The sequence below is a fragment of the Paramisgurnus dabryanus genome, chromosome 1 (genome assembly GCF_030506205.2).
Source record: "Paramisgurnus dabryanus chromosome 1, PD_genome_1.1, whole genome shotgun sequence".
Classification (NCBI taxonomy): domain Eukaryota; kingdom Metazoa; phylum Chordata; class Actinopteri; order Cypriniformes; family Cobitidae; genus Paramisgurnus; species Paramisgurnus dabryanus.
In genome coordinates, this window is record NC_133337.1 from 23,683,262 (window position 1) to 23,695,654 (window position 12,393).

General features: G+C 39.1%; 1 protein-coding gene across 3 annotated transcripts in view; it reads left to right on the plus strand.

Moving 5' to 3' along the window:
- The window catches only part of phf21b (PHD finger protein 21B), a 37,680-nt gene that overhangs the window by 15,146 nt on the left and 10,141 nt on the right, over window positions 1-12,393 (plus strand). For all 3 annotated transcript variants that reach the window (XM_065290054.2, XM_065290055.2, XM_065290057.2), the window contains exon 2: window positions 7,859-8,080. In XM_065290054.2, the coding sequence (XP_065146126.1) occupies window positions 7,859-8,080 (222 nt within the window). The remainder of the gene's footprint in view (window positions 1-7,858; window positions 8,081-12,393) is intronic.

The window sequence follows — 12,393 nt, forward strand, 5'->3', positions numbered from 1 at the left end:
CGGGCCCAGATTGTTTACTGGAAGGTAAAAGAAAGAGTTTTATTGTGGATGGATGTATGATCTGCTCTCTGGTATCATACAAAAGTGACTAACTTTATGTCACCATGACAACAAAGAAGATATCACAGCTAGGTTGAATCACACCAGTCTAACTTTAACAGGTATAAATCATGTGACTTTAATTTTTCCTGCGCACTTCTACTTTGTAACGTTGTGTTGTGATTTTTGAACAAAAATTGAGGGACAGAAAACTTAACGGTGTTGACACATAAATCATCTGTGTTAATCTGGAGATATCCAGTTTTTAGTGGATCATTTCCACATCCTTTCATCCCTTCAGATGTCCTGTGTCGTGACTGTGATAGAATAACATTACAATTACATAATATCAAATACGTATTAGAAATTATATTCAATTATACATGATAGTTTGAATGAATTACACACCGTTCCATCTCACACACTGTGCAAATTATTAGTATGTTGTGCCTGGATGGAGGATCATTTTGAACAGCTTGTGTTATGAGCGCTTACTACCCACAATCCCTTGCGCTACACAAAAGAAGCAGTTTGCAGTTTTATACAAGATGCATTCATGTTTTCTTTACACTCTATCAGGCAGTATTTATGTTGGACTTTGCGCTTTTAAATTATATAATGCCTTGATCATGTTTTTGCACAGTGTTATGCCTAGAATTATTGTGGCATTAATGGTGCTCTAAAATGTTGTTTGCATTTTAATTCTGGCACTTTACTTTTTTATTTACTAAGTTGAGGTATTTAATAGAAAAGATAAGCCGCCTTTCCGCTGTACACAAAATTTTGGACACGTTTGTTGAAGTTCGCCCCCCAGTGGCAGTAGTAATGATGACGTTTCAGTTTAAGCGTAAATCTGTGCCAAAATGGGAGAGAAGCTCATTCCAGCGCAAGAGCCTTTAATCTACGAATATTCACTAGATTTGAATAAATAAATTAATACAAATGAATGAAACAATTAACAGCTAAGCAAATTTTGACAAAGACTGACAATATTTTTGGAGAGGATCTTAAAACATGATTATAAATAATATGTGTAAATATTAAATTAATAATTTATTACTTATCATTAATCAATAATTTTTAAAGCATTAAGTGTTACTGAAAAAGTCAAACAAAAAAGCATGAATAATTTTCACCTCACACACAGTTTTTGAATACACTGAAATACATCACTTTCGGTCGGCATATCGCATTCGGTGTTGTCGCGCAAGTACAATTTTTTGAACAAATCCGAAAATTACACATCTGCAGATGATTGGCACCTCATGCAGCCTCTTTGCGAATCTCCACAGGGACTTCCGGTTTATCGTCCATCATTTGTCGTGTACAATGGAACGGCGGCTATACAGTAAAAGTTTGAAATACTTATGGTAGATGTCCTTATTATTTATTGGCAGATTACCCAAAGGATTAATCATCTAATCAAAAATCATTGAAGGAAAAAATAATCAATAGATGAATCTGTCATGGTGTACAGCTGTATATGTGATAAGACGTGAATCTGTTCTCTCTGCAGGAATCTGTCTGGCTGCTGGTTTAGATGTTTGTGTTGTGGGTTTGTTGTAAATCTTATCTGATGGCCGCAGGCCCGCTGACGGGTGACAGGTGGTCTGTGTTTCACCTATGTGACTTTTTTGAGGACACAGGAAGAGCCTGAGGAGAACTGATCGTATCGCTGATAAACCGCTAGATTCAGATCTCACTGTAGTTTGCATGTGTCGTGAGATATTGTAGTGGCAGAATGGTGTATCTGTGACTAATATTCTAGTGAATCGACCTTCATCATGAAAAGCATTGCACATCTTCAGCCGTGTATCATTACTGCAGGCAGGATTGGCTCAGGATTGCCTAATGCCTGGTTCACACGGCAGGATAATTAGGCCGATTTTAGCCCCGATTCACCCCTTCCGACAATCTTAAGGATGCTCCGATAATCGTAAAATAAACTGATCAGATATTCTTGCCGTGTGTGGTGTGTTTAGACTGCTCTCATCAACTCGGAAGCACCTCGGGAACGCTCCGATCTCAAATCGGGGATATCCAACATGTTGGATTTTTTTGGCCCGATTTCTTCTCGTGTGTGGTGTCTCCCGGGGACAAACGAGCATGCAGCCTGTGGACTGTGACGTGTAGCCAATCAGAAAGCGAGGTGACGAGGAAGCGAGGATGTACCGGTGTCATGTAAACAAAATCACGGGTCACAACAACTCACCTCCATATCATGATGTAGCAAGTATAGTCCATGCTCGCGTTGTCTTGTCTCAACTTCTTTGACCATCGCCTTTTCTTTTGAGAACGTTTTTTTTTTCGGATAAAAACAAACTGCAAACTATCGCCACAGCATCCTCTTCGTCCGCCATGATTGTTTACTCTGAAATCACGTTTGATCTCGAGAGATTTTGCGAGATTTCCCGTCTGACCTGGGACTGCTCGGGAGTCAAATCGGTTCGTGTGTGATGTGTTGATTTTGCCATGTGGCGGCGCACCACTAACTGTACGACCAAAACTGTTAGACCCGCGATGTTTTATCGCCGTGTGTGGGGTCTCTCAGAGTTGGAAAATCGGCCGACGATTTTAAATTCGTCCCGTCTGGTGGAGCCTTAATATTCGGCAGGAGGGTCTTACGGTCCGGCTTGAGGCCGTTGGCAAACACAGCATGCGTGCACATAACACTGCCGGCTTATTGAGTTCTCCAGTGGATCACCTCATGTTTAAGAAGCGTGAGCTCAGGTCATCTGGATGAAATCAACTTTACGTCTTCTTCATTTGGCTGCGCATGTGTGTGTTGCATGAGTACTCGAGCACTCGAACGTGGAATCGACGATTGATCATGAAAACGATGACCTTGTGTGTTTATTTATTTATTTTTTGTGGTTATGATACCATGATTCAAAGGCAAACAGAGAAGTCCGCTCCCAAAGTGCACCTGCGGTCGGGTCCATGCAACGCTTCACTCCTCTTCATACAAAATAAATGTATTATACAAGTGCATCTATTTGGACAACATGCAAGACTTTGTTATGTAAGTTTAACTCCCGGTGTAAAAGGTCACCATCATAACAGCGCACTTTAAAACACGTCCAGTCAAAGCACAAATATTTTTTGCTATCATTTTAGTGATTAGCTCGTGCTCTCACCTGTATTAGTCAAGATGTAATGTACATATGGCTCTCTGGTATTTCTCGACATGTTGATGTTTAAATATGAGATAACACATTGAACTTGTGATGGCGCTGCACATTTCCTGTGAAGTTATTATTTGCAACAACTGGCAACAAAAGGACCGGCTTGGAGACTGCTGGTTATCGGTCCGACTGATCATGTGTAAAATCGGCCAATCCAAGTCTGTGGTTTGTCGATTGTTGTATCTCTAGTTAATATCCCTAGGCACTGTAAGAACTGAATCTTATGCATTTGCGTCCATCAAACTAGTCTGCAGGTGAGCGCTCGTCCTTCAGTCATTGAGCACAACATAATAAACAGGAAGCTGAATGTTGACAGGACAAACGGTTCATTACCGCGCTTTAAAAGTCTTTCATGAGTGTTTGTGTGTCAAAGACCCTCATTCAAAGACCCCATCATCACCACAACTCCTCTCATCTGCTCGGCATGCTGGGAAATAACTCCTGATGTGTCAGATATATTAGTTTTGGCACGTGATCGTAAAGAAGTGCAGTTTCCACAGACCAGATCAAATATGAACCAATCATTTCCACCCAGTTTAACCCTTTCTATTCTGTTCTGTTTGTTGTACTGTATGTGGGGGTGACCTTTGAGACAATGAGCTGTGTGAAGCTGAAAGGGGCTTGGGGGTTAAAGGTGGTGTCCAGATGCGAGTCGTGAAGGTGTCTGTGGATTACATTGATCTTTAGAAACAATAAAGGCACCGCACGCATTGTGAGGGTATTAATGAGTAACAACACAGCAGTAATCTCCTCGTGTGCCGCATTCACACACTTAAAATGACTTTTACTGCACCTGTTCTCTGGCTCTGGATCAGGGTTTATTCACAGTTCATGCTGGTCAGCAGCTTTCGCTGTTGTAAACAGAAGAAGGACTTTATCATGGTCTGTGTTCACCACAAATCAGTTGTTTGGCAATAACAGTAAATGCTTATTCGCAGTATGACAAAACAGATGGCAAAACGATAACTGCCAAAGACTTCCTGCAACAAAACTATTCACAGTAAAGATGGCACCAGAACGTTAGCATGATTTGCAGCAGAACAACCTCTTGAATCTCTGAAAAATCTGAAAAAGTTTATAACAATTTCTTAAATAATAATGTGTCAAAATACCACGACTCAAGGCCACGTCAACAAATGTTCTGAATAAATGTTCCTCAGGAATGTGTGCAGATACTACTATTTTTTCTTCATATTTTTCTTCAGTCCCTAAAATCGCACAAAAAGCGAGAGAGAGAGAGAGAGAGAGAGAGAGAGACTGCTGTGATGGTGCTGTATTAGCGTTCCTGTTCGACATGCTGATTTGAGAAGAATGTTGACAAAGCCAGAATTTAGTTTTCATGGAGATCAGCTGCACCCCTCCACCCGCAGTGAATGCGACCGCCGTGTGTGTGTGTGTGTGTGTGTGTGTGTGTGTGTTTGTGTGTCGCATGTAATTGTGATGGGATGAGTCTCTTGCAGTCCTGTGGTCTCCTCTGCTGCACTGATTGTGACTAATGTTTGTACTAGTAAGGATATAAAAACACTAGCTGGGTTTCTAGCCAAACGCGAATTGATTTTTTTCAAAATTCGCAAAAAAGAAAACATGCAAATTAGGTGCGTTTCCATCAAGTTGTTTGAGCAAATGACGGTGGTATTGGTGACCTAGTAACCAACAGTAAATTAAACAAGGCACACTTAGGCTATGTTTACATTAATGCGTTTATGCTTTAAAACGCGTTACTTTTGCTACGTTTAGGCCTTTCATCTACACTACATCACCGTTTTCGACCCTCATAAACGGATTCGTTCGCAAACGCTGAAGACCCTGTTTTAGTTTGAGAACTCAGACGTTGCTCTGAGTGTAAATGAACGTAGACGGAGTCTTATGTAAACGAACAGCTGATGTTAACGTGACAGCGCGTCATTTTCAAAGTAAAAATTATTTTATTCATGTAAATGTTGGTTTGCAACGGAGGTTTTGCCAAAAATAGTAAACATCTACCAACCAGCTATTATAAACGCTATATCGGATTGTTTTAACATGTATCCTTATAGATAATGTCTGTTTTATATGAATGTTTGAGTATTGTTGGGTTTAATGTGTTCATGTTTTGTTTAAATTTAGTTAGCTTACGAAAGATAGACTGTAATTTTAAACTCCATATAGGCGTTGTAAAGGCTAATATGAAGGGAGAATTGTAATGGGTCAGACATTATTTTTTAGTTTAATTTAAGTTTTGTTTGCTACTTTAAAATGAATTTCATTTCAGATAATCTGTCTCTTAATTTTAATCGATATTTTGTTGATAAGTTTTGTGAATATAAATTAATAAAAACAATAAACTCAACGTCATTAATATATAATGCTTGTTTAGGCGCTTGCGCTTATAGCTATTCTGTGTTGCTAGCGGAGGACGTGCACGGACCTCGCACACTTTTAAAAATTAATGCAATAAGCATTTCTGGTAGGCTAAAGCAATACTTCACCTCTTACTGTGTTTGATTGAAGTTTGCATTTGCTAAAATTTATTTTTGCTTCAAGTTCGCTACTGTTTAGTACTGTTCACTTGAATGCTTTCTTTTTAAATCATAAAGACCTTTATGTTTAGTTATAAAATCAAAATTAACCTATAAATCATATTAATATGTTGTAGGGGGAGCTAGAACAGTATAAGACTTTCCCAAACACATTTTTATAGGTTCAAAAATAGTGTCTGTTATAGTTGCCAGCAAAGGACCCAGGTATGAATTTTTGTCAATATCGCACACCCCTAGGCTGCGTAAATGCGCAAAGGTAAGCTATTATTAGAGTAATAAGTTATTTTACACTTTTATGCGCATGCCCAGTTACATGATTGGTCATGTTTCATGGGTTTATGGTGGTGTGTAGTGTGGATGAAGATTCTTTTTAAAATGCCAGTATAAACGAGGATCGTTTTCATTTTAAAATGCCGTTTTAAAACGCAAATGCTCTAATGTAAACATGGCCTTAGAAAATGAAGACAGGACTGCATTAAGTTACGATTTGGCAAGTTATAAATGAACTAGCAGTACAGCTTGTAATTACCAAACTGAATGCTGTGCACAGAATTTTTTTATGCAGGCACTAACAGCTAGGGCATTAAGACGTCGTTGAGCCCCATATACGATAAAGACAACCACAGCGGAAGCTAGACGATCAGTCACATGGGTATAATGTCAAAATTTATTCGGCTAATGTTTCCATCTCCCATTATTCAAATTTACAAGTCATAAACCACCTCAAGCTAGATAAAAACTTGTTTGCAAATTCAGGGATTTTTATTAGAAATTTGGCATTTCCATTACTCGTTTGTTATGCAATATTTCAAAATGCGCATAAAGTCAGTGTGATGGAAACAAATAAAAGACAGATTAACTTTTACTAAAGAGTAACGATTTTGATGACGCAATCAAATGGCAGCCAGCTTACGGTGAGTAGACATGAGCCAGTTACCGGTTTCAAGGTATACCGAGGTTTTAAACAGTCAATGTTTCAAAATCACTAAAATGTTGTGATATACCGTCTGCAAGGTAGGAGCTGTGTTTATACAAAATTCATTAAATCATTAAGTCATGTGATTGATTTGATGTTGACGAAAATGTAATATATATTTTTGAAAGCATATTATATTTTAAAGGCTTTATTTTTACCTGGCCCATGCCTAACGGTGAGAGGTGTAAAACGCTTTATAACTGCAGCAAACATGGCGTCAATGTGAAAGCACTTTTAAAGAAAGATGATGTTTTGTATTTTTAGGGTTAATAACTTCGATTGCTGAATACATTCGGTGGATCCCTATTAATTTAATGCAGTAGGATCTTATTAGGTGTTGTATCAAGTCTTCAAATTGTTGAAAGTTTTGAAACGGCGATCTAAAGACCCATGTGCTCTGTATCATCCTGCTCGAAGCATGAATGTTACATGACGTGCATATTGTATTGTTGTATAATGGGTGGCTTTTATTATATTACATTTTATTGTATTGAAATGTACTATTTGTCTTTTTATCTTGCAAAGTTTACACAGAATATTGAAATGCTCAAGTGATAAAAGGCTTTTCTCACAACACATCATCACGCTGCAGCGGCCTGAATTTGAAATGTGATTTGAGTCTTAAGGGTTTGAGTCTTTCATCATAAACTGAGTGTCAGTGAGAAACAACATTATGAATACAAGTGACTGTCAGGATATATTGACTGTTTACGCTCTGAATGAAGGACTTTTCAATATGTCCTCCATATCTGAGAGACAATCTCTCTCTCTTTCTCTCTCCCTCCCCCAGGTCTCACAAAACCATAAAAGCAGTTCAGAAATGAGAACGAAGGATGAAATATTAAGCGCAGATCTGCTATGAACTGTACTGTGAAAAAAGCAAACAGATTCAGATGATAAAGTCCTGTCTTAAACTAGGTTACGTATTACTAGTATGGTGTCTTAAACTTAATTCAAGACTGAAAACTAGTCCCTGAAGTTTTGATTAGAGAATCACAGCGAGCAGACGCTTTAGATTTCATCTTTCTTCTGTTGGACTGACAGTTCTGGTGTGAAACATAAATAAGTTTGTTTGAATCCGAGTCCTCAGCACGTTGGATGTTAATCGTGTGCTGCCGTTTGTGTGTTTTGTTTGATAGAAGCTCGCCGTCAGAAGTTGTCCTGTGGGGACGGCCGCCAAACCCCTCGCCCTCATCAAGCCGCCCAGTCAGAGCATCGCCATCTCCGTGGTGCCTGCCAAGAATCCCGTTTCCATGGTGACAGCACACATTAATGGACAAAAGACGTCGAGTTCCGAAGTGCTCCAGACGTCCCCTATCAACCTCCAAACGCCCGCCGGACAAAACATCAGCCGCTCGCAGGTATAACAACGCTAAACAATCACACAACGCTACACAAACATCAGGTGCTCGCAGGTACAACAACGCTAAACAATCACACAACACTACAAAAACATCAGGCGCTCACAGGTACGATGGCACCAAACAATCGCACAACGCTACACAAACATAATTTAATTAAGTTAAATTTTTTACACATCTTTTTTTGTGTTAGGCTTTTAACATATAATTTGCAATTTTAACACATTATGTGTCATTTTGTGTTGATTTTGTCTTAAAAGTAACACAAAAAGTGGTGGATTCTGGGACAACACACTAAGCATTGTCCCAGAATCCACCCATCTCTGTGTTATTATTGAAACAACATGTTGTTGTTGTGTTGTTTTTAACACATCTGTTCTAAGAGTGCAGGCGCTCGCAGGTACGACAGCACCAATCAATCGCACAAATCTACACAAACATCACCAAACAATCGCACAAATCTACACAAACATCATCAAACAATCACACAAATCTACACAAACATCAGGTGCTAACTTTCTACGTAATTTCAACATGTCAAAGTACGATCGGCTGTACAGTGCAATGTTGTTATAAAAGCAGTAATAATACTACAAATTATTGTGATGCGCAATCGCTCAGCCACCAACACATTAATGTTATGTTTAGTCAGCAAACATTTGTGTTTTCAGTGTTGCCGTTTTTTTCCCAAAGTTATGAAATGGTGCATCACTCGCTGGTTTGTTTTTGTTTTCAAGCTGAACATGTTGTCTCCTCTGACGGGACTCTCTGCCAGTACAGGACTTTATAAATAATAGCAGAGTACTTCCCAACAGAAAGGACTCTTCATTCGCATGAGTAGTCACCCCCCTCCACCGCTCCTTTCACTCCTCCACCCCCTCCTCTCCTTCCCCTCCCCCTCCTCCTCCTGCCCGGAGCGCCGGGATTGTTTTACTGCCTTTTATGGCTGTATTGTTTCAGAGATTTGAAGCTGTTTTCTGCTCCTCCAGCTGCCCACTGATTCAGACCCTAAAACACCCATCACACGGCAGGACGACAGCCAATCACAGGCTTTCTGTTGTGTTGTGAAAAGGGGAGGGGGCAGAAATCTCAGACCACCTGGCTAGTCATGTGGAGCTGGATAATGAGAGTTTTGCGGTCCGGTGTGGATGCCCATGCTAATGGCATTATTTTACTTACACAAGCTGGAGGTTTGTCCAGGACGGTTCTGAAGAAACCTTATGGTGGTTTTAACGATGTGTTTTATTTGCTTAGTTGGATAAGTGAATGTTTGCCACAGTTTTAAAAAAAAATCCCTGAAAGAAAAAAAAGTCCCTGTAATGACAATCTTAAATTGTTTTTGCACACATTATAAATGTTAGAAATCTATTAAACATCCCAAAAAGACTGTGTACTGAATGAGTTAGATCAGACAAACATTTTTCACCATTTCTGTGTTCAGGATTATTTGGGCGGAGCTTAAGTGACTTGATGATGCACTGGAGCCACCGAGCATAGCTCCGCCCCTAACACAATCACAAACATTTATTCAGGTTGCAGCGGTAGATGAAAGTTGAGAGAATCGGCGGCTTTCCCGCCAGTGGTTGTGGTTTCATCGCTGACAGAGGACACGCCCCCAGCATTTCAGAGCAAAATCCAAAATCCTGCCTGTTTTTCCAAGAATTTAATGATTTGTTTTATTTACTTGCCGTTTTTTTTTTCATCTTTTAAATGTGGTTGAACAAATTTTCTGTGGTGTCCCAAACTCAGAATACATTTAATATCCCACTTTACAGGGACTTTAAATATCAATATCTGAGTGCTACAACTTTCAAAGTGAGATTTTTAATTTTATTTTGACAGTACACAAATAGACGTAAACACAGAAAAGTAAGGATTGCTTAAATACTAATTTTAAGATATAAATTTCTTTTGAGTCCATAAAACTGCAGCTCTGTCGTCCCCTTGCATTTTTGTAAAGATGTCTTGGCTTTCTTCGAAGCGTCTATTTTTACTGGATCCCAGCGGTGAGGTTTCTATTTCAAGCAGAAACTCTAGCAGTTGGTTTCCAGTAATCTCTTGAATCGACTTTATTACCTTTATTGAAACCCAACAATTTTTCGACTCAGAAACTTTGTACTTTGTAAAATATTAAACTGTTAGTGCTCAAAGCCTTTTGAATATGACGTCAGACTGCCAGTGCAAGGTTAATGCCGGCAAATATTGAATGTCTTTCATTATAAACAGCTGAGTGTCTGCACTAGACATTAAAATGCATCTTCAGTCGACGTTTCTATTTTTGAAGACCCTCATGTCTGCTATGGCCACTTCATTTCACCATCTAAGTAATAACTAAAATAAAATGATTTTTGTAATATGTTATATCAAAACTATGCTCCTGTATATCTCAGTGGAAGAGCATTGCTTTAAACATATGTATATATATATATATCTTATAATGCACTGTAAGTCACTTTGGATAAAAGCGTCTGCCAAATGCATAAATGTAAACGTGTTGTGTAGGATTCTTGTTTATTCTCTTCAGTGTCATTGTAGTTGTAGAAACCATTAAAACACACAAGATTTTTCAGGTCTTCCCATCAAAAAGTGGATTTATTATAGTAATGTTGTATCTGTGTGTTAGTAGTTGTAGTCGTTGTAGACAGTATCAGATAGTGAACAGTTCAGATGTGGCGTGAGACATCACAGATGTACATAAATGAGGTCGATGGGCTCTGTGTTCATGTGCTGAAGTCACAGCAAACATCAAGTGTTAATTGAATTGCACACTCTCTATGTGAAGAGATCTGAGAACAGGTGACGAGTTTTAATGTCACATTTAACTCATTTTTGTTGCAAAATCTCAACGTCTACAGTCAGAAGTTTTTAGTGCTGTAAAATATCTGATCGCTTGTTAGAGTAAATCTCTGAGGTTACGTTTGGTTCTGCGGTTCAGGGGAGCATTCATTGAAATAAATAGTTTCCCCCCCTCCATTCATCTCCTGCTGAAGACAGCGGGGCAGTCGAGTGGATTATTTTAACTGCTTACAGCACCACCATGTGGTGTACATTGGTATGTGATGAGAGGGGAAGAAACCATCATCTTAAAGATCATCATCTAGATCTCCGGCTGACATTAAACCCAGACAGCCATTACGCAATCTTACTGTAAATAATCCTCTACTGATTCTGTCTGCAGATTTATGTAGATGTGTTTCATTAACCAGCTGTCAGAATGACCTCAAAGCAGCTGTTAACTGCCTCATTGAACTCTAACAGACCACCTGTAACAAGCCTTTAATCCAGAGGTCAAACTTAAGGGTCATGACCCCCACTTGGGGTCATGGATGATTTCTATTAACTGTATCACTTTGTTGGTGTTTTGGTGTTTTACATTTTGTCAACACAAATAAGCTAATGTATCAGGGACAGCCATCATTTGAGAGTAAAATAAACTGCGAGAGGGACACTTGCAAAACCTAGAGGGACGCACGCTAAACCGCAAAGGACACGCGCTTAACTGAGAGAGATGTACGCTAAACCACGAGTGGACGTGTGCTAAACCGCAAAGGATGCGCACTTAACCGCAAAGTATGCGTGCTAAAACGCAACTGGATGCATGCTTAACCGCAAATGATATGTGCTAAACCGCATAGTATGCATGCTAAACCGTGAGGGAATGCGTGCTAAACCGCGAGGGAATGCGCGTTTAACCGCAAAGTATGCGTGCTAAACCATGAGTGGATGTGTGCTAAACCGCAAAGTATGCGTGCTAAACCGCGAGGGAATGCGCGCTAAACCGCAAAGTATGTGTGCTAAACCGTGAGTGGATGTGTGCTAAACCGCAAAGTATGCGTGCTAAACCGTGAGGGAATGTGTGCTAAACCGCAAAGTATGCGTGCTAAACTGTGAGGGAATGCGCGCTAAACCACAAAGTATGTGCACTAAATGTGTGGGGACATGCACTAAACCATAAGGGTCCTTTTGATGTCCTTAATGCATATGCAGTAGCTGGTTTTCATATCTAATTTCTGTATTTTGCCTCTTCAAATGATGATTTTAGTCTGATCTGTAAATATAAAGTTTTGTTAAAGTAACAATATTTTTTATTAAAACATTTTCATTACTAAAAAACAAAAAGTTTTTGCAAATGTAATATGCAAAATGTTAAACATAGTAAACCTTTTAATTTGTCCATTTGATTTTTATGTTCTGTTGATGACTGTAATTTAACAAATGAACACAATCAGGTTTAAAATGCTATTTGGACATTCAGCTACAACAATTACAATCTCCTGAGGTTGACATTGAACGTGAAGTACTTTATTTTTCTT